The sequence below is a fragment of the Macaca nemestrina genome, chromosome 3, assembly GCF_043159975.1.
Source record: "Macaca nemestrina isolate mMacNem1 chromosome 3, mMacNem.hap1, whole genome shotgun sequence".
Classification (NCBI taxonomy): domain Eukaryota; kingdom Metazoa; phylum Chordata; class Mammalia; order Primates; family Cercopithecidae; genus Macaca; species Macaca nemestrina.
In genome coordinates, this window is record NC_092127.1 from 39,360,325 (window position 1) to 39,384,293 (window position 23,969).

Below are 23,969 nucleotides of genomic sequence, written 5' to 3' on the forward strand. Positions count from 1 at the left end.
GTATCCTTATCCAGAATTCACCCATTAATTTTCATATAAATGCTGTCTGCAATATTCAAAGGTTGAGAGCTCAGTATCTAGACATTAGTATCTTAGTGTGAAATAGTTCATTGATGAAGTTCAGAAATATATATATATTTTAAAATGCATATGTGCATATGTCTGTGTATGTATATATGTAAATAAATATATATATGGCAATGTTACGTTCACTGATACAGGAGCACAAAGGAGGCATTTCCAACCCAGATTAAGAAAGTATCAACTGTCTGAACATAATCCTTAAGAAATTTGAGTTAAGTCAGTGAAGCAAAAGAAATGGAAGGGACATTAAAAGCAGAGAGTATGGCATGTGGGAAGGAGCACAGTATGGCTCTATGACTAGAAAAAAATCATGTGGTAGGTAGGGAGAGCATAAGAAGTTGGTGATAGGCCAGGCAAAGTGGCTAACACCTGTAATCTCAGCACTCTGGGAGGCTGAGGCAGGAGGACTGCTTGAGGGCAGGAGTTCAAGACTAGCCTGGGCAACATAGTGAGACCCTGTCCCTAAAAAAATAAAAATAAAAATAATTAGCCAGGCGTGGTGGTATGTGCCCATAGTTCCAGCTTCTTGGGAGGCTGAGGCATGAGAATTGCTTGAATTGAGGAGGCAGAGGTTGCAGTGAGTCAAGATCACACCACCGTACTCCGGCCTGGGTGACAGAGCAAGACTCTGTCTCAAAAGAGCAGCCAGGTTGGTGAGATCTCTAAAACATATTTGGAAACCATTCATGTCTGTTCATTATTATTAGTTCAAGCCACCACCATCCTCTCCCCACTGGACTAACGTTAGTAGACCATGTCACCTTTTTCTATCCCTGCCTACCTACAGTCCACTTTCCACAGAGCTGCCAAAGTGGTATTTGAAACTGTAAGTCAGATCATTTCACTTCCTTCTTAAACTTTCCTATTTCACATCAGACATAGAATAAAATCTGCTTGACTCACATGATCTGGCCCTGCGTACCTCTCTGATCTCATGTCATCTGTTCTCTTCCTCGTTGATGTGTCCTATCACACTGACATTTCTGTTCCTGATTACATGAAGGGGAAGGCCTTTGTAAGTTTAATATCAAAACTAAAAGTCATTAAAGAAATTAATATATTCATGTATAAAAACTACATGAAAATGGAAGTTTCTGAACATCTAAAGCAACAACAAATAACAAAGTACAGGAATAGAAAACTCATGAAAGATGAAATGCAAGGCATATATGAAAAGCACTTTAAGCTGAGCACAGTGGCTCACACCTGTAATTCCAATGCTTTGGGAGGCCAAGGTGGGAGGATCGCTTAAGCCCAGGAGTTTGAGACCAGCCTGGGCAAATAGCAAGACCCAGTAAGAGAAGCAGTTCATCCTCACTATTAATCAATAACATTAAATTGGACACACAATAGCATTTTTGTCCATTAGATTATCTAAGATTAAAAATGATAAAAATTTTACTGTTATCAATTTTAATGATAAAATTTAATGAAAACAGATACTGTCATATATTTGGGGAGAATGAAAATAGGTTGAATCTTTATAGCAATCTGTATTAATTATTAAAATGTTCATGCACTATTTACTTAGAACTCTAACCAAAAGTAGTAATTGACCAAGTGTGAAAAAAATATTCAGTTATCTAGTTGTTCATATGTATTAGTCTGTTCTCATGCTGCTATGAGGACATACCCGAGACTGGGTAATTCTAAAGGAAAGAGGTTTAATTGACTCACAGTTCTGCAGGGCTGTGGAGGCCTCAAGAAATTTATAGCCATGGTGAAAGGGGAAGCAAACATGTCCTTCTTTGCAAGGTGGCAGGAGAGAGAAGAATGAGAGCAGAGTGAAGGGGGAAGCCCCATATAAAACCATCAGATCTCGTGAGAACTCACTCACTATCACAAGAATAGTATGGGGGAAACCACCACCATGATTCAATCACCTCCGATGGGGTCCTTCCCACGATGTGGGGATTATGGGAACTACAATTCAAGATGAGATTTGGGTGGGGACACAGCCAAACCATATTATCATAATAGCAAAAAAAAAAAAAAAAAAAGCAACATAAATGTCCGGTAGAGAACTAGTTAATTAAATATTGGTAAATTTACACAATAGAATACTGTATGTCATCAAAAATGTTGCTGCATAAATCTACATATATTACCATGGAAGTATATTTTGCCATATTACAGTGAATAACAGATAATGTTATGAAACATATAAAACACAAGTGCATGAGGAAAAGCCTGGAATTATGGACCCCAAAATGTTCATGGTCATTATCTTTGGTTAATGAGATCATGGAATTCTTTAATCTGCCTCTTTCTATATTCTAAAAAAGTATGTCTCTTGAAAATCAGAGAGAGAGAAAAAGCCAAACACAACTCTTTTTCCCTTTTCAAGGGGAAAGAAGCCGCTTCTTGAAAAACTGAACAAGCAATATATGTTAACATGAGGATGTGAATACTGACTTTGTTTTTGGCTGCTCGGAGGTGTTTTGTAATTACTTTCTGGGTTTTGGCCATGTTCTTTCTCAACATTCAGTGTTATTAGGGTACTGGCTGTCTATAATGATCTTCATGTAACTTTGACAGGGATGAAGGGATTTACAATTTCTTAACTTTTATCTCACTCAGAAATCAGAGTACCTCCAATCTCTTAATTTTCTGTGTATGTGTTATTTAACCCACTGAGTTATGGGAGTTTTCATACTTTTTAACATTTGAGTTTATTTCTTCATTTTTTCCCATCATATTTGATGGGGAACACAAAGAACACTTCTACTTTTAGGGAAAATATCTTAGATATATTGCTGTTAATTGTAGTTTTTGTCATTATCTAAAAGCAAGAAAACTTTTGGCTTAAGATTCATGAATTCTAGATCTCTCGGTGTGCCTGTGTCTGTGTGTGTATAATTAAATAGTTATACAAAGTACTTTAAAAATGTATTTATCAAAGCAATACATGTTAACTATTTCAAGAGTCTAATAATACAGAAAGTATAAAGTGAGAAACTAGAAAGCTCTCATCCTCAAATTGGTAACTAATGCGAGAGTCACATGCTAATGTCTAGCTATAAGTTCCTCTCTGATGCACTTTGATGTGTATGTAAAGAAAAAAAGCCTCTGCCACAAAACTCACCATCCTTTCTAATGCCTGAAATTCTACCATTAGAGATCACTTATTTGGTTACAAATCCTTTTTAAAAAATCCTTTCCAATCATATGGCTGTCTGTGAACAAGACTGGACAGTAGGTTTTGATAAAAGGAAAAGTACAAAAACAGCAGAGTCTGGAGCAGTTGTTGTATAGGGGGCACCAGGGCAGATCTCGGGGTGTGCCTGGAGGTTGGAAGAAGGGGTAGGGGTTCAAAGGCTGAAAGATACTTGCAGATAGATGTTGCTGTCAGACAACCTTAATATGAACAATATTATCTGTGCTTTTTCACCTTTTACTTTGTTATAAGTACTTGCTACATTTCCTCTGAAAGTGTCATTTTCTTATTTACTTTTCACGTAAATACATTGTTTTATGTTTATGTGAGTTCAGAAATTAAAGTTTTAAATTTCCTTTTGAAAATGGAACTCAGCTCTATTTGCATTGATAAATAGGGAAGAGGGAGAGCCATGATATTGCCCAGTTTAAAGAATTACTATATACAAGTGACCTCAACATGAAAGTAAAACCTGAAAATTTTCCCTAAGTTGTGTTTAGTGTCAGTGGTTGGTTTTCCCTTCTCCAAATTTATCCTTCCAAATGCTGTCTTAGCTATGCGTAATCACTCTGAGGTCTGTTTTCCAAAAGAAGCAGCAGCAGTGTTTAAGTTTACATGACCCCAGTTTCATGACAGCAGTAGCAAATCAGATATCTTATCCAAGGAAAAGCATTTTTGGCTTAGAATTCCATCAGTCTGTTGGTGGGAGTCAACAGCTCATTTCAGCTCCAACACTGCTGCAGAACACTGGCTGCAGTGAATCTTTCAGAAAGCATAAACACAATTAGTATTTATAGCATTGTTAACATTTGTTAAATAGTTGGGGGAGTGGTCTGTAAGCCTGTTTTAAGCAGGTGTCGCAAGAATCTTTGTTGTGACTGTAGTGAGATTTAAGAGTAGGACACGATTACAGTGGTTGTAGCAATATAGTAAATTAGGAGTATTGAATACAATAAGTTAAGATTTCATGCAGTCACAATTCAAAGTGTTATAGAAATAATCATGAAGTATCTCTGGCCAGAAGTGTGTTACACAGATGGCATATTTGACACAGTGCAGAGCAGGAACTGTACAATGAGAAGCCAAATAAACGGTAAGGATTAGTCAGGTTTTAATTGAAAACCTACATTTAAAATACCATAAAATTATGCCAGAGTTTCTTTCACTTCAAAACCACAATCATCAGACAAAAATTCCCTTATTCAATTAAATGAGCATCAAAGTTGTCAGTAAAGCTACTCTTTGTATTTTGCTCATTATTATGTCTTTTGCAGACTTACTAGTTAAGTTAGGTATAACTAAATTATACACTCAAGGGCATGAAGCAAAGTATTAATCTTTTTATGATGTTTTTTCCTATTAACTACAGAATTCTGAGCCGTTCTATTATACTGATGACTTTTGTCATGAACCCCTGTTTCCTTTCAGGCACCATCTTTACTTCATCTAGGTCACTCTTAGCAAATGAATAACCAATGACTGCTGCTTTTCATGACACAGTTTAAACGTATTTGTCTGATTTTGAGAAATAATTTAACCTTCTGAAGGTAAAAATTAACTCTCTGGATGTTGTTGGCTTTTTTTTTTTTTTCCCTTAAGAACTCCACTGTTTTTTCAACATTTGCTTCTTAGCATTGGCAACCTCTTTGAAGACATTCCACTTATTTTTCTAGGCAGGCTGCTTTATCTACTCATTTCCAGTAGCCAGAGATGGAGGTGTTTTGAATGAGCACATCAGTGTTCTAGACAGAGATACTGTTTGAAATTATCCATGAACACAGTGCCGCTGAACATTATTGACTGACGTTTGTTTCTGTTGGTTGTGTCTGCTCTGACTAGCTGGTTTCTTTCAGATTGGCAGCTGGGATTATGCTGTAGTAGATGGACAGCTACAAGAACTGGAGATTGTAGTGAGGCTGGGTTGGGACTCAGTTTAATGTGCCTGAAAAGTACGGGCTCAGTTACAGGCACTAACGGGAAACTCTATGTGCATTTTCACAAATTATAATTACATCATAGCTTATATTAGTAACTTACATAATAATATTATTTGAGTAGATATGCTAGTAAAAATACTCCTTTCCCTCTCTAATTTCCTTCTCCCTCTTTTCTTTGCATTATTGTTTTTAAACATGTTTTACTTAATTTAACAAGCTGCTCTTTCTCTTTGTGTTTTATGTACTCCATTCCATCATGATATGTATTTGTTTCCAGTTACCTGATGCATTCTGAGTGCTTTTTGGAGGAAAACACATTATTTACTTAAACAAGTTTATATTTAATTAATACTTAATGATGGCAAAATGTTGCTAAAACTAAGGGATCCTTGGAATCAGATACAGATAAGTTAAAAAGTAAACTCAGTATTAACAAAATTAATTTTATAGCAAGGTCTATAGATTTAAGTTTTTGACCAGTTTATCAACTGAAGTTGTTCTTAGATGGTTACAAAATATTCCTTGGGAGAGGAGCAGAAAAGATAACTGTTGGGTACTGGGCTTAATACCTGGGTGATGAAATAATCTATACCACAAACCCCCAGGACACAAGTTTACCTATGTAACACACCTTCACATATACCTCTGAACCTAAAATAAAAGTAAAAAATATATATATTTCTTGCCATTATGTTAATGGATAAATAAAACTTCATAAAGACAAGGCAGGTGGCTCGGCCAGGCGTGGTGGCTTAGGCTTGTAATCCCAGAACTTTGGGAGGCCAAGGCGGGCAGATCATTTGAGCTCAGGAGTTCAAGACCAACCTGGGCAACATGGCAAAACGCCATCTCTACAAAAATAGAAAACTCAGCCAGGCATGGTCGCACACACCTGTGGCTCCCTGCTACTCAGAAGGCCGAGGTGGGAGGATCACTTGCGCCCGGGAAGCAGAGGTTGCAGTGAGCCGAGATCATATCACTACACCCCAGCCTGGGCGACAAAGTGAAATCCTGTCTCAAAACAACAACAACAACAAAAAAGACAAAACAAAAGCAATTTTATAATATTATACCAAATATTTGCAGACCTTTTTTAAAAAATTGTCTCAGTTTTAGATTTTTTCAAAATGAAAATTGTTTTGTTATGCTTATTTCAAAAGTAATACATGCTTTGTGTACGATATCAATTGGTATAAAAATGAGGAAAGTATACATTTTTATTCTGCCAATCTTTTCATCCTTCCTCCATTAGAGAAAATAGCTAATAATAGTTTGGAATATACCCCTCCAGATTTTGCATGCAAGTGTTCATGCATATGTATGTATGTATGTATGCACATAACACAGGAAAGGATATGTGTTTTATGTATATGTGTGTGTGTGTATGTGTGTGTGTGTGTACACATACACATTTTTTAGCTGAAATAAGGTCATACTCTATACACTTTGGTAGTTAGAAATTTTTCTTTCTTCAGTATGTTATGAACTAGTTTCTATGTCAGGTATATTCAACTCATTTTAATGGCTGCATAGTATTCCATTATCAGAGTTTAAGTAGTTTTTTCTTCCAATTTTTACTGTTTTAAACAGTACTATAATATCTTTGTACTTAAATCTTTTTGTCTTCATCTGATTCTTTCCTTATGAAAATTCATAGAAGTGGGGCTGGGCATGGTGGCTCATGCCTTTAATCCCAGCACTTTGGGAGGCCGAGGCAGGCGGATCACCTGAAGTCAGGAGTTTGAGACCAGCCTGGACAACATGGCGAAACCCCATCTCTACTAAAAATACAAAAACTACCATGTGTGGTGGTGCATGCCTGTAAGTCCAGCTACCAGGGAGGCTGAGGCAGGAGAATCACTTGAACCTGGGAGATGGAGGTTGCAGTGAAACAAGGTTGCACCACTGCACTCCAGCCTGGGTGACAGAGTGAAACTCTGTCAAAAAAAAAGAAAAAAGAATCATAGAAGTGGAATCAATAGCTCAATCCTTATTTGACAACATACAAACTTGACTTTTGTCTAAATTCTTAGATATCTATCTTTATGTCTACGTTCTCAAAACTAAAAATGTTAAGTCTTTCAAGTCCAAACTTACATAGAATCACTTCTGTTGAATTTCATTTACTTTTCTATGTATTAATAGATTATTTTGCAAATTTTCATTGAAAATATCCTCTGCTATATATTTTGAACATTTATCTGCTTGAGTTTTAAATATTCCATATCCTAGTGTATCCATTTTCCTGAAAAACTATTTATCTTTTATGTTTATGCTTTATAAAGTTTGAATTTTTTGTTTTTATTTCTAGGGCATTTAAAATATTTACATTTTAATCTTAGAAGACTCTTTTTAAATACTTTGAGTTAGGTTCATTATACTAATTTTTAATTTTGTGAATTTATTGCTGTGACAACTAAAAAGTATTCATAACTTTGTATTTCTTTCTTAAGGTTAAGTGGGAGTCTGGTTTTCAAATGTTTCTAAATGATGCTTTGTCTTTCTTTCTTTTAAACCTGATAGAGTAAGTAGTCATTTGATTTATATGTTTTTAAACTTACTGATATCAAAGCTAAAGTTGAACCATAGCTCCAAAGGACACTGAGGCTAGTTAGCTAGACTGTAAACTGAGTAGAAACCTGTCAAATATCCAGCAAGTGTTCTACAGTTTAGGTTCAAATATCTGAAGGGAAAGAAGAAAACTGGCACAAGTAATGGTATGATACCACAGTAGACATCACTGGATAGTCTTAGTGTGACTTTTTAAATATTGAAAATAATTTAATCTATGAAGTCTTGGAATGCTTAAACATTTCTTGGTAAAGAGGTAGATTAGCATCTTACAACAGCTTTCTTGAACTTAATTTTGGCAATGTGAAAAAGTTTTAATATATTAATAAATGACATATCTTTTCTTAATAAATTATTTTGTCTCTATTTCCCTATTCCAATTTTATAGTGCTTTCAGATGTAAATATGTAGGTGATAAAATGCAATTTCAGAGTTCTGTGCTTAAAAAAAACAGCATATATATTAATTGTGTCCATATGTTTAAGTTATTTCTCCCCTACCCTCTATCTTAAATAAAATTTTACAGTATTTATTGTTGGTCACTAAGTGCTGTACTGAGTTAACTTGTTTCCTCAGTTAGATTAAAAAGCCTAGGTCAGAGAGACTAAAATCGTCTTTGTTAAGTTGAAGCCAAATACTACATTGTCACTAAGCCAAGTTTACTTTCCTTTACTTTTATTTCTTATTTCTTTCTTCCTTTCGTTCTGTCTAGTATGTGTATGTATATTCTCTCTATATATATTGTCTCTTTTTCTATATATAGCTATAAAATCATGCAAGTATGCAATAGTTGGCACACACAAAAACAATAGAATACACAGCTTGTTGAAAATCTCTTCATAATATTTCCATTTAAAAATCCATTAATAAATTCTCTAGGTAATATTTGAGATGCTGTTTATAAAATATAAATATGTGGTTTTACTGGAATGTCTTGAAGTATTTGCATAGTCTTTTTTATTACTATATATCTCAACATCTGGAATGTTGCCTGCTGACTTCAGGTTTTATTATAGAAAGTAGTAACAGGCTATTTACAGAAATAATTGGAAATTGATGAATAAGAATATTAAATAATAAAGCAAGTTTTTTGTAGAAATGTTTTAATATAATATTTTATTCAATACTAGACTGCTCTGTGATTATGGTGGTAGTGTGTTTCTTAGCTGCATCCCTCCTAAATTAAGTTGATTTGCATGGACATACACTCGGTAAATATTTACTGAGCACCTACTATGTGCCAAGCTGTAGAAGCACAGAAATATTAGGCAGTCTCTGATCTTAAGGAGCCTTATAGTCTGATCAATAAGTTGGAAAATTAAACCAGTAATTAGTATTAGATAAATAGGCAGTAAAAGTTTATGCGTGTTGCTACAAGAGCAAAAAGGGAGGGACAGCAACAGTCTGGGTGAGGTCAAGAAAGATCTCCCAGAGGCCAGAGATGCCTGAGTTAAGTCTTCAAGAATGAGGAGGCAAAAAACCACACAGAGAAAAGGAATAGAAAATATAAACAAGAGCTTAAAGGCAATATGATGCTGATTACATGTCATATTATAGAGTGGTGAAATGGACAGTGGTTGGGGCTAGATTACTATTAATCTTAATGATGAGTAGTTGGTAACATTTGCTGAGTACTTACTTAACCCTAGCCAAGCACTGTGTTAAGTCTTTAATATATATGCTGTAATAATATCACACACTTACTGATAGCTTAGTATGTGCCATGAACTGTTCTAAGTGCTGTATATTATCTCATTTAATCCTCACAACAACCCAATAAAATACTGACAGTTATTATCACAATTTTTTGAAGAGGAAATTAAGGCACAGAAGGTTAAGTACCTTGCCCAAAATCAGTGTTCTAATATGTGATAGTGGTAAGATTTGAACTGAGGCTGTCTGATTCCAGTGTCTGCATACTTAATCCTATGCGTGGTGCTACCCAGGATAAGGATTTGGAATGGAAGGCTTTGAGTCACGTAATCAAATTTGCAACTTAAGGATTGAACATCTCCTTACAAGTCTGAGTATATTCAGCCCCTTTGAAGAAATATGAAGGCTGCCAGATAATGCTTATATTTTTGGTCATTGTAAGATACTTTTATTCTCCATATGTATAGTCTTGCATTAGAGGTTAAAAAAACACAAATTGCTTAAAGGCAGAAACATTCTCTTATTTTTCAATGAATCTATCTAGGACATTGTCTAGATTGACCTCACTTTAAGATAACCTAAAGCCAAATGTCTTAATAATTGTTGAAGGTGGCTAATGGATACGTAGGGATTCATTATCCTATTCCATAATGAAAAATTTTACATAACTGAATGTCTAAAAAGTGATCACCTAGGACGAAAAGTCTCTAGGTGAAGGAGAGTTCATTAAAAACAGTTGAGGCATTTGGTAATGTTTGTTAAGCTACCCTATTACCAACCCACCTTCCTGGACCTTACAGGATTTAAGGGTGCTTGTATGTTTCCTGTTATTTCACACCTCAATTTATACCTTTACATTTTGTATTGCTCTATACAGAGGACTGAATAGACAAGTGAAGATAAGGCAATAAACATAATCACTTGAGGGACTTTTTCAAATCATACATATTACCCCAGGATTTCTCACTTGACCTTAAGAATTACTACTATAGTGAGACAATGGAGTGTTGTCATATCCTCCAGTATGCTGGAGCTGAAGAAATGAGAATTACTGCCTTTAGTGACATCTTTCAGAGCTTCCCTGAGAGACTCATTTGGTTTCTTTGTAATAGCAAATACCAGCCTTTACTTAACACTCCTTATCTTCCCCTGCAACCTCAGTCAGCCCTCATCAAGACGTGTGCTCATCTCTCAAGCTTGGTTTTGTCCCCAGTCCAACCACAGATGAGTCATAAGGGTTCCTGGCTGGCTTGCTGTATAACAGGCACTCAGTAAATTTTTGTGTGTGTAAATACTATGGGCAAGGTACTCTTCTACCTGTTGCACATATATGATATTCAGACCCTTATACCAGGGGTCCCCGACCGCTGAGCCACAGCCTGTTAGGAACCAGGCTGCATAGCAGGAGGTGAGTGGTGGGCAAGCATTACTGCCTGAGGTCTGCCTCCTGTCACATCACCCACAGCATTAGATTGTCATAGGAATGCAAACCCTATTGTGAACTGCACATGTGAGGGATCTGGGTTGCATGCTTCCTGAGAATCGAATGCCTGGTCATCTCAGGTAAAACAATTTCATCCCCAAACCGTATCCACCCCCCCTCCCCAACCAGATCCGTGAAAAAATTATCTTCCATGAAGCCAGTCCCTGGTGCCAAAAAGTTTGGGGACCACTGCCTTACAGTATAGTTGTAATGACAGACATAAATAACATTACAGGGAATTCTGAATCAAGTATATACTGTAATGAGCAGTATGAACAGGTGTAATATTATTTAACAAGATTAGGGAAACTTGGTAGAACTCAAGCAGCGTTTTCTAGAGAGGGATAGAACTTAGAAAACTGAAGATAAGAGTGACCATTCTATGACGGGCAGTGGCATGGTAGAAATTGTAAGGCAGAGATGGCTTATATTTGTAGAAGAAAACCAGCTTGACTGAAAAGGAACACTGGTATAAGGTAATAGATAGGATGAGAGAATAAAAGTTAGAGAGGTAGGAAAACCTGCAATGCCTGGCGTTATCTTTTAAGTACTTGGAATCACTTGAAGACATTTGATCAGAGAAATATTGCATAAAGGCAAGTTTAGGAAAACTCAGTTCTGCAGGATATGCTGAAGGCAGAAACTGAATAGAGGGGGGAAACCAGCAAAGAGACTATTTTAATAATCGATACTTGAAATTATAAGGGGCCCGGATTCAGAAAGGAGTGGTGAATGTGATCAACTTTGAAGTGATTAGGCTTAGTGACTTATATGTGAAACAGGTAAAATTTTTAAAATATTGACAAGATTCTGAGCTTAAAAAAATCAGAAGAATCTAATTCTTGACTGAGGAATGCTAAAATAAAAAATGGTATTTTAAGATTTTAGATGTGCTAAGACATACATGTGCTTACACACAAGATGGCCAGGGCAAACTTCATGGGAGTGGCCAATCCTCTGGTCATAGGACTGGAAACCTTTCAGATAGAGGTAGAGATTGAAGCCCAATAGAAAAAAATTCCAAGAAAGCAAGCTTAAGTTGAGTGAATCATAGTGCTAAAAGAGAACTTTCAGTAATAAATTCATTTATGGATGACAAAGAAGTCAGCAAAAGACAGAGATTAAAGGAGTAGACTACAGAGCCAGTCTAAGCATTAAGCCATTGAAGCCACAGAAGGGAGAATCTCTGTAAATTGCTTCAGAGCTTAAGATGAATGAAAAATGGCAAATGAATTTTAAAAGCATGGAGGAGAATCTGGAATTGTCAGTTGATGATATAAAGTGTGACTATAAAGTTTTGAGATCATAGTCATTACCTTACAATCTTATTCTATAATTTTCACACTTGAAAAAGTCCTTTCTGTTGCATTTTTAATATCAAGAACTCAAAGGTTAGTCAAGAAGTAAAGCATTTGTGTCTGAGAATTCCACAGCCTTTTCAGATGCCTTCAAGACTTGGAAAGAAACTTTATTATTATTTAACCTGTGTGAGAGAATATAGCTTTTATTCTGTCATTGAGATAGAATAATCAGACCACTATATTATGTGACTTGAAAAAGCCTTTTCCTCAGATTTTTCAGTAATGTGCCAGTTGTATAAAAATTTTCACTAAAGTGTTAGTTAAAAAGAGGAGATTGGTATTTTTGAAAGTTGTCTCATCATCCATAACCTTTCATCTCAAAACATTGTTAAGTGGAAAACACTGTATGTAATATTAAGGCCAGTTATATTAAATTTGTATCTATAATAAAGATGTATATGCAATAACGTCATCATTCATAGCTTCTCTGTCGTAGTTGGCATTACTGCCCATTCTGTCTTCACAACCCTCATCCTATGGCTTCCATATCACTCTATGCTGCTTTTCCTCCCACCCACCCTCTGACCGCCCTCTCTCTGTCTTCTTCATTACTTCCTCATTTATACCCTAAATATAAATACTTCTTGAGGTTCAGCTCTAGGTGCTTTTGTGTCTGGGTCTCATGTATTTTCCTCCTAGGGCTTAATGAGTACAGTTTCAGACTGTGCTCCGGAGCCCTAAGGAATTCTCAGAGTTATCTCAGAGGCTGCTGAGGAGGCTTGTTAGGGATGGTTTCACCCCTGTAAAGTTGAATAACCCTATCTCCATGTATTGAGGTTTCATATAATATTTCATTTCAAAAAGGAAATCATTTCTGTTGCTTAAAAACATACAGACATGTACAACGAGAGAAAGATAAACATTAACTTAAATTAGTCTTTTGTATGAATGACACCAAAATCAATACCTCTCTTCCCTCACCTCAGAGCCATTCTTAGGCTTTCTTTTACACATTGGACATATTGACCTAGATAAATGGTTATCACTATCACTTTGGATTCCATGTGTCTGACATAAAATCTACTGTCTTTCTCCTGCCAAACTTGTTTTCCCTAGCAGAAACTCCTGTACTCCTATTTCTGCTCATTGCTTTAGTATTCTCTGAAACGTGCAAGTGGTTTGTTTGTTTGTTTGTTTGAAGAAAAGGAATTAGCTTTGTATTTTCTTCATGGCTCAAAGTCATCAGTCCCTAAGACCTATTGATTTTTCCTTGGCTGGTTCACATATTCATCTCTTTCTTACTATTACCATAGCTTCCATAAGGATCCAGGTGTATAATTCCTCATGTTTTGGACTGCTCTCAGAACCTTCAAAGAAATCTCTCTGTCTCTAGGCTCTTAGCCCTGTGCTATATTTTGAAATCCAGAGCCAGATTTCAGTTTTCTTAAATAATGTATTTCTCATTCTCTTCCTACATCAACTCCGGAAGCATTTCTTCCTTCTTTATTTTAGCTGTGTTAAGTGGGGAACACACCAACTCTGAAATAATAATACAGTACTGAAATAATAATACAGTACAGCATTTTACTTAGTGCTTTGTATGTGCTAGGTACTGTGCTAAGCACTTCATATGCATTATCTTATTTCATTTTCCAAACAATTATATGAACTAGCTATTGTTACTGTTTCCTTATAGATGGGAAATAGAGATAAGCTAATTGCCCAAAGTCAAACAACAGATAAGTGTCAGAGTCAGGATCAGCACTCTGAGCCATCTGACATGATAGGCTAAGTACTGAAGCAATAAGTTCTTTGCCACCTCCCCTCCCCTTTTAATCAGGGAGGCATGTGGGCTGCCAGGCAGGAACCACAGACGGCAACTGTTAAGGAGACCAGTCTTTCTTGTACAATGCACTCTTGTTCAGGCTGCATTCTTGCCCAGGCTGGAGTGCAGTGGTGCAATGATAGCTCACTGCAGCCTCAAACTCCTGGCTTCAAGCTAGTCTCCTACTTCAGCCTCCTAAGTATCTGAGACTTGAGGCACACACCAGCACACCCAGTCAATTTACTTTTTGTAGAGACAGGGTCTTACTGTGTAGGCTGTTCTTGAACTCCTGGCCTCAAGCGATCCTCCTGTCTTGGTTTGGGATTACAAGTGTGAGCCACCATGCCCATCCTTACCAGCTGTTCTTTAAAAAGACTTAAAGTTGTCATTCATAAACTAAGTCCATAAGTTCATATATCATTAAATAGCAGTGTTGCTACCTCCTTCTTTATGACTACCTTTAGCCTTCAGGTTGCCATTTTATGATCTTTTTCTCAAGCTTGTTCTTGATGTTTAATCATAAATTAATTTCACTCTATCAAAAAAATTTGAGATGATGTTCTGAAAATGATCCTAGTCCCTACCTCACTTCCTTTTGGCTCCAATTCTTATTCTTATTAATTTGAGGGCTTTCTTAATCTTTTTAGCCTGGGAGTTAAGAATACTGACTGCTGTGGGAGTGTCGAAGTAGCCTTTATCTACCCTTGCTTCCTTCTCCCCCCTCACCCATCATGTAGCATTTATTCATTCAGCCAATTTAGGGATCTAACAGTGAAGAAGATACACAAACTCCTGCTTTCATGGCTTTTGTATTTTACTGGGAAGAAACAGATATAAACAAGTAAACAAAATGCTTACAGATGTGATAGCACCTGGCATTTAGCAGTTTCCCATGATGGGTGGTTGGTGATGGAAATGGGCATCTGTGTGCTATGTGTGCACCAAGAGCCATAGTAGGAGAGTGCCTTGCAAAAGCACACATCTTTCAAAAAGAGCACACATACACATGTTCCTCATGTTTAGTTACTCCCTGGGTTAACCGTCTCATGCTTAGATGCAACATATGGCTTTTACTTTGTTATTTAGTTATTTAACTTCAAAGAGACTGTCAACAATAATGCTCTTCCTATGGCAAAATTAATATAGCATCAAGCCAGTTTCACAGGTGCTATGTTTCTTTTTTCCTCCTTTTTACTCCCCAGGATGAAATGGGACCTAGAATCAAAGAAGCAATCGTTTTTCTCTATACCTGTAAAAGATTAGCTTTTCATCATTGGGGATGATGCAAGCAGGAAAACCAAATGCAAGAAAACAGAGATGAAGCCAAAAAGGACAATTTCTGATTGTAATAGCTGGTTTCTGTTTCATATCACTGAACAAGATGAGAAAGTTTTGCAGAGTTTTATAGGAACAGCTTCCACGGTTCTAAACGATGACCTCACCCTCAATGCCCTTGCCAGGTGGTTAGCCCCACTGTGAAAACATGGGTTGATTTTCAACATGAAACAAGCCAGAGTATGGAATGATATTTTCAGGTGACAGTTGGGGTTCTATTGCCTGTAATTAGCACCTCTTAACACTCAGACTTGCCCCTGCCCTTTTCAGGCTATTGAAGCTCAAATCAGAAGTTTTGGACAGACTCCTTCTCAACTACTCATAGAGCCCCATCCTCCCAGAGGTTCTGCCATGCAAGTGGTAAGTGCCATTTTTACTCTCATTTCTTGCCTCTCCTTCAGATCATGCTTGATATTCATAACAGTCTTTCATTGTGCTTGAGTGTCTCCACCACCTGTGGGTTTGTTTTTTTATACAATATTTGTTAACCTGCTAACAAGCAGCAGATGTTATTGCATTGTCTCCTGGAGTCTTTGAGAAGGTAAATATTGCTCCAGTGTATTTCATCAGTTGGTGTCTTGTGTTACAAAATTGGAAGGTCCATAATTGTCATGAATCCTCCCTGTAGGATAAAGGACTCCAGACATAGGGTTGATGACTTTTCTGGTTTGATCCTCTGAGTTTCTAGATTAGTTTTGCTGTTGTGTTTATTCTCTACATTCCAATATATTTTTCAGTTTGGGAATTTTAAAACAAATTCTAATACATAAGATACTGTTACTGAAGGTCAGGGACCACACTGGGGGGAAAATGATGGTTTGGTATAACAAACCACCAAAAACTTAGTGGCTTAAAACAATAATGTATTTTATTTCTCATGATTCTGAGGGTTAGATGAAAATCTTTTCCGCTCTTTTCACCTCAGCTCACTCACACACTTCTCCGGGGTGGGCTGATGTAGCCAGCTTCTCTTTCCATGTGGCCTTTCATCCTTAAGGAAGCTAGACCAGGTCACTCCCATGGTAGGAGCAGTCCCATGAGAATGGAGACAGAAGCGGCCAGACTTCTTGAGGCTTGCTTTTGAACTTACACATCATTTATGCCACATTTTATTGGTCAAAGCAAGTCAAAAGTCAGCCCAGAATCATGGGTAGGGAAATAGACTTGAGCTACAAAATAATGTGGCCATTTTACCTTTATAGTTCCCGAAATTTTAGGGGGAAAATTCTTCAATGAGAAAAAAAAAAAAAAAAGGCACAGTAACAAATTGAAGTGCATGATTAACATAATTTTTAAGGAATAGACTATTGATATTGTTTTTCAATTGTCCCTCATAAAAAGAAGTTGCTCTTTGCTGTTTTAAATTAAGAATAGAGACTACAACGTCTGTTCCTGTAAATATAATGAACAATTATATAAAGTCAAATTCCATGTTGTGGCATAGAGATAGCAGAATTTTGATAAATACTGGGAAGGAAAGAGCAGCAGTGAAGAAAGTAAGAAATAGAGAGGAGGCCCTGCTACCTCTGGCTGTTTTTTCTTCTTTTTTTCCTTTCTCTTCCCACATCACCTTCTTCTGTGTCTTTTTTCCCTCAGTGCTCTTTGTCATTTTCCTTCTTCTTCCAAGACTTTTTGTCCTTCTTTATCTAGCAATATGAATTGGCCATCATAAGCTATATACATTTTAAAAATTGTTTGCATCACTCTTTCCCCTACATGTTTTTAAATCAGTAAAATCAGATTTAGATGAACATAAAAAGTGATTTTAGTGGGCAGAAGACTACACAGAGAGCGAACATTTAGCAAGAACAATGGAAGATAGTGCCATAAAAATAGTAAGAATGATTTATGTTTGTGTTTGGAATTAGCTTTAGTAATAGCTTGCCATTGAGACTGAGGCTGCATTGGTGCTGGCAAATGGAAGCACCTCCTCTGCTCCATTGACTTTCTGCCGGGGTCACTGCCCAGCCATCCTCCATGGCAGAGGCTTATTGGCTCATACAGGCAGAGCAGCTTTGCTATCCCGAGGGTGAGAAGTCTGGGAAGGCTCATGCTTATGTAAGGATGGGAAGCCATCTTTTCTATTACCTTTATCCTCTGAACTGAATACCCGAACTCCTCTTCAGACTTGCACAAACTGTGTTTTTTGCTTGGTGCATATTGTGCATGGGGAAAAAAGGCATTTTAAAAAGAAAACAGAGTTGTTGATAAACGTATACTTAATCTGGAAAAACTGATTAAATCTGGCTAGCAATTTCCTACTTGTACCCCAGCCTTGGCTCACAGAGGAACCCAGTGTTAAAAGAGGTTTTGTTTCTCTTATCCCTATTTTACCAGTTGCTCTGCTCATCTGCAGCTGCTGCCATCACTGCAGAGTAGCCCAGTAGGGTGGGGTGTGCTTTTCTTATTTCTGGTGCTTCTCATTCATACTTTTTAGCCAAGGATATGATGAAACGCCCAAGAGAGTTTCCTGCTACTTGCCTGCATCAGGAGCTGTAGTCAGGATGGGGTGTGCAGGAGCAGGCTAGAGGGACAGATAGTTGTATGAAGGCAGTGGACAGTTTTGGACATGATGTCTGCAGCTTGCTGTGGAAAGTGGCTTGTCCTTGCCATGTGGCTTAGAGTTGGCCCACCAGAGTCACTATGTAAACAAGACATTCTTCCTCCACATGAGAGATTTTTTTTGTGTTTTTTAAGAGCATAAACATTGGAATTATTCAATTTCAGCCTAATTATATTTACAGTATGAGCTGTTAAGCTCAGAAATATGTATGTACTTCCTTTCAGTGAGCCTTTATGATTATGTTGTACTCTGATTTTCTCTGAGTTTATAAATTGACTTTAGTAAATATTATTTAAAAACTACATAATTGAAAAATAAGACTTGGTACTTGGAAATGATGTTCATTTTCTTTTCCCAGGACTTCTTTAAAATTAGCTTATGGGATATTTTCCTTCATGTTGCTCCTTATTTCTCATTTTTACCTAATTTCACAGAATTCCTTAAAAACCATATAAAAGGTTCTTTGTGTGACAAAACTAGTGATACTACGGTTTTAAAAATCAAAGGCCACATGTTTATTAACTGTTTTTAGTAGTACTCAGATGGGCTCCCCCATCAACCATCAATGCACCCCACCACCCCCACACACACACACACACACACACACACACACACACACACACACACGAATAGAGCAGAAATTAAAGCCATCTCGTGCTGCGTTAAGTGCATGAGCCATAATATACACCAGGTGTAGTAATTAGCAGGCACACGAAGGCTGCCTATTTGTCTGGTTTTGCTGCTGTTGCTGTATCCCCTTGTGTTTTCACACCATCAGATAGTTGGATTTAATTGAGGCCACATCAGATGAGGCATTACTGACACCTTTAATTGAATGAGCATCCAGGGAGGATTAACTCATAATATTGATTGGCTTTTAGCCACTTGCTCAGAAGGGTGTCCGGGTAGCTTATTAGTTGCCTTTATTTACACCTTTATGCAAAGAGTGCAAATAGGAATTCTTAGTGCAATATGTTTTTCTAAGTACTCTTAATAACTTTTTTAAAAGGACTGATAATAAAAATGCAAATGTATTTAATTTTTTATTACCAGTTCTGAATAAATATGTGTTAAATATATGTGCCTCCACATTTACATATACCTGGTGTTTTGAAATATGGCAGAAGGAAAGCAGCCAGAAGCATTTCATCAAAGTGTTTCAATTCTGAATGATACTAATCAGCTATTAGAAAACAGACATGGTAGGAGAGAATTGCTGAAAATGTACAGTGCAATTACTGTATGATAGCACACCACCACAAAGTATAAATAAAACCAATAAATCAGAGCAGTGTTATATATGTCTTGGATTATGACATATGGGTTGTAAGAATGTTCCAAATCCTTAGTAGTCTTCAAGATTTATTTGGTTGCTGGTTATTAGAACAGACAGTGTTTCATTTAACATTTTCAATTACTCTCTGTTTTTCAAAGGAGAAATCAAAAAAGTCTTGAGCTTTAGTTTTGTTTGTTTTTTAACCAACAGGGAAGAGGAACACCTGGGTATTTCTCTTTATTCCTAGCTACAGCAGAAAGCAGTAGCATTTGCATTACAATAGGCAGTGTTTGTGATTTGGTACACTATATAAATATATTGTTTTTATAAGTACATTTAATTATGCATTGCTTTCAAACATCTTTATAATTAAGTTTGTATATTATGTTCATAAGTTATTTCTCTACTGTAATAATATATGCATGTAGTCTAACTATTGTTTATAAACGTATTTGTTTTCCTTATCTCTTTATAGTTGTCAAAATCTTCCTGCTAACTCAACACAACTTTTGATGATCTTTGGAAACTACCTTGGCTTGCTTTTATGCCTATTGTCCATTCTTACTGTTTTTTTAGTGCTAAAAGATCATTATGTGACACATGATAGCAACCAGAATGCTTTAATGCAATCCCCAGCACTTTGCCTATGTAGAATCTAAATCAAATCATTCTTTTAGTTTTTCATGGCAGTGGGGAGGGAAAGGGAGCTCATAAAATTTATAAATTTTAAAGTGTTTCTGTTAATGTATTCTGCTTCAATCCCCCAAAATTCCAACTAATGACATACATGAATAACAGTCAGATCATGACTGCTATTTCTACAAGCCTTTCTGCTCACTGTGCTTCCACTTACAACTCGTGTTAATATGGTCTTCCTCTTTTTTTCCTGCACCCCCTCTCTTTCTTGTCTTTCTTTGTCTTTTCCTTCTTGTATATTTGGGTCTTGTCATGCCCACTCAACAGTATCTCCTCCTGCAGAGTCCATTGATGTTCACAGACAAAGCCCAGCAGGATGTTATCATGGTCCTCAAGTTTCCCTCCAACTCCCCTGTTACTCACGTGGCAGCCAACACCCAGCCTGGTTTGGCAACTCCTGCTGTGATCACAGTTACTGCTAACAGGTTATTTGCCGTGAACAAATGGCACAACCTTCCTGGTAAGTAAAGAAATACCATTATAAGGCATGGTAACTGCTGAACATTGTATGATACCCACTTAAATATATCATATCTCAACATTTAAGCTTTTAATTTTCAAGCATTAGTCTGAATCAAATTGTTTAATAGTTTGAAAGCCTTAAAAAAGCCCACGTGAGGCATATAATACAAATGTTAAAAACATAAACTATTTTTTAGCTTCTGGTGGTTTTATCTTTATCCTTGGAGATAAATATTGTTTCTAATATTTTAATATAATGATATTCTATATTGTGTCCATAAACAGTATATATTCATTTATCAAATGTTTCTCTTTTTTATTGATTCATTTTACTCAATAAACACTTGGGTGTTTACAAATTTTTGTTTGTTTTTAGAGACAAGGCCATGCTCTGTCACTCAGGCTGTAGTGCAGTGGTGTGATCATAGCTCACTGTAGCCTTGAACTCCTGGGCACAAGCGATCCTCCTGCCTCAGCCTCCTGATTAGCTAGGACTACAGGCACGTAGCTCCATGCCTGGCTAATTTTTTTTAACTTTTGATAGAGATGGGCTTGCTCTGTTGCTCAGGCTGGTCTTGAACTCCTGGCCTCAAGCAGTCCTCCTGCCTCAGCCTCTTAAAGTGTTGGGATTACAGGCATGAGCCACTATGTCCAGCCACAGTAAACACTTACGACTGTCTATTATGTGCCAGAAACTGTATCTTTTTGTGCTTGGCATAGTAGTATTGCTAGTATTTGTTGAGGATAATAGAAAACAAACAAACAAGCAAAAAGAACACTTAAATTACATAGCCAAAATACTGCGTATCTGTAAGTACCTTCTGTTCTTCCATTAAATGCTCAACACAGTCATGCTCAACTGAAATAGCCATTAGAATCATAAACAGTACAGATTTAAAGAGGCATGAAAGTTTATCTACTCCAGCCATGTTTGCCAGTGAGGACACTGAGCCCAGGGAGCTCACCTTATTCTGCATCAAATATGCCCAGTCGGTGGCAGAGTTTGAGCCCTGGTTTTCTCACTCAGATTTTATGACCACTCCTCTGTAATGCATTCTCTCTCCTTAGAGCAGGAAAGTTGGGACCTGGATTTAGCACTGTTCTTTTTGGCCACCAGTTAGAATTTTTTTTTTTAAGAAGGAAAATCTTTTAAAGTTCTGGAGATTATAGACTTTTTCCCCAAGCCGTTGTTTTAGGTAGGCAAATTTAAGATACATTTTAATAGTTCATGAAATTGTCATTAAATCTCTAAAGTGTGCATAAAGCACTGCTCGTTAGAATACCTGAAATGGTTGCAAAAATACAAGTTCTTGAACAAGGACCTCGTGCCAAATTGAATGCAGCACCTTTCACAAGGGAACAGAATTGACATTCAAACAAAAACTTGGTACATTGACTAAGCTCAATAAGGTATACCTACCACAAAGAATCCATAGTTGGTATTAGAATTGATTAAATATAGCCATTTTCCTGGGTATATTGAAAATGAAACAATGAAAATAAATGCCAATATTTGCCTACAAAATAGATTTCAGAAAAGGTAGAGACAGTAAAAATGGAGGCAGATATTTAATGTCTCTATTATTATGTCCTTTTATTCTTTTTTCTTTAAGTGAACTTCTCTTACAGAAGTAAATATTTATGAAAATAACATACTTTGGGACTAAATATTATAATTTATTTAAGAAACATGATTTTTTGGTTTCTCTAAACACTCTTTTTAGAAGAAAAATGTGCTGGTGATATGTTCTGTCAAATACACTAGAGGATTTACCTACTCTGTGCAGTTACCCTTAGAGGTTTGCACCAGCATGTGTGACTTCAGGGCCACCACTGATGGTGCTTATCCTGGGTGGCTGTTTGTGGCAGCCCTGAGAGCTTCTTCAGTTTAAACAGAGTGACATCACATGTGAGGAGGGGCAAACCTTTCAACTGCTGGAAAGCGCTGACTGTACTCGCCCCCATCTTTACTTTAGCCTAGGAAGAGCTGGCTCAATGGCAACTGAGCTGGCTCAACCACAGGGCTTCTTGGTTTCCAGCTGATTTCAAGTTTTAGCACTGATAACCCTAAGCATTTAAGACCCTAAGCACTGATGACTAAGCTTCCGGCTTCCGCCTTTCCAGCAAGCTGGTGTCCGTCACTAACAAGCTTGCTTCCCTTAATACCTAGTGGTCAGGTATTACCTTCCTCACTTCCAATTTTTCTATAAATAAATATGTAAAGTGATTTAGGGGTAGAGTCCCACTGCTGGAGTACCACTTAGGATGCATCCAGCTGTTCCCCCAGCCCTAGCTCACCTTTCTGTAAGATAGCTAGGGGCATTGCAAGGTTCTGCAGAATCTTGCCTATATTTCTGCTCAGTGAGCTTTCATTGTGTCTGTAACTGTGTCGTTAGAGATGTTTGTCTTCACTCTTTCCATACATACTGCCTTTACAATATGACACAGCAACTCTTCAACAGAAAAATACAAAAAATGATAACATATGGGAATACACCACAGGCAGTTATCTTTCCAGAATGTGATCTCCAATTTGAGCTGCACCTACAACTAAGAATATTAAGCATTTATTATATTAAGTCTGTGCTTCATTTTAGGTATGTTTACATAAATCTAACCTTTCATTCTATCTCTTGCTACCTTTACCTGTCACTATGCCTTGATTTAAAACAAACATCAAAAATCCCTGACGGTTTTTCTTTGGTAAATATCAAATTCATATTACTCTATATATATATATTTTTTTTTTAATTTTAGGTTCTGTTTCTTTTCTGAGGATCTGTGATTTCCATAGCTCATTCATTAGACAGCTGGTTCCCCTCAGTTCTTTGAGTAGTGTCTGATTTAGAAAATAATCTTTAACCTCCCTTCTCATTCAGAGGACCTTGAAAACCTCCAAAAAAGAGGACAACACCAGCAAATGTTTATACAGCATTTTCTAGTTTCTAAGATTTTCCTTCTTCTTAAAAAAAAAAATTCTAACTGGTGGCCAAAAAGAACAGTGCTGAATCCAGGTCCCAACTTTCCTGCTCTAATGAAAGAGGGGAGAGGTGGTCATAAAATCTGAGTGAGAAAAGCAGGGCTCAAACTCTGCCACTGACTGGGCATATTTGATGCAGAATAAGGCGAGCTCCCTGGGCTCAGTGTCCTCACTGGCAAACATGGCTAGAGGAGATAAACTTTCATGCCTCTTCAAGTAGTGTTTTAATCATTGTATGTATATTAACTCAATCTCCTTAACAACCTGAGGATGTAGGTTCTGTACTTAGGTTGAAACCATATGAAATTGCATTTTTTAGTAGGTCAAAACAGTCAGGTATTGGCAATTTCATATGGTTCAATCTAACCCATCTAACCTATTTTATAGATCAGGAAATTGAAACATAGAGATTACATAACTTGACCAAAGTCATACAGCCAATCAGTGGCAGAAGTAGGATTTGAGGAATGACCAAACCGCCTTAAACCCATTTCACTGACAGTTTGGTTTGAATGTTTCTAAAATCTCAGATTATCAGAGAAGTAGAGAAAAATTCTAAAGGTAGTAGTTTTGATAGACACTGGTATTGCTGGAAGTAAGTGGCACTATTGGGTAGACCAGAGGCTGTGGTGCATTTTTCCTGGTC

General features: G+C 36.9%; 1 protein-coding gene across 7 annotated transcripts in view; it reads left to right on the forward strand.

Annotated features, from left to right (window-relative positions):
• Positions 1–23,969, forward strand: part of LOC105463467 (LPS responsive beige-like anchor protein) — a 770,029-nt gene that overhangs the window by 693,559 nt on the left and 52,501 nt on the right. For 6 of the 7 annotated variants that reach the window (XM_011710554.3, XM_071092575.1, XM_011710553.3 and 3 more), the window contains 2 exons: positions 15,617–15,706; positions 20,149–20,341. In XM_011710554.3, coding sequence (XP_011708856.2) covers positions 15,617–15,706; positions 20,149–20,341 — 283 coding nt within the window. The remainder of the gene's footprint in view (positions 1–15,616; positions 15,707–20,148; positions 20,342–23,969) is intronic. The other variant, XM_011710555.3, reaches the window with a different exon arrangement.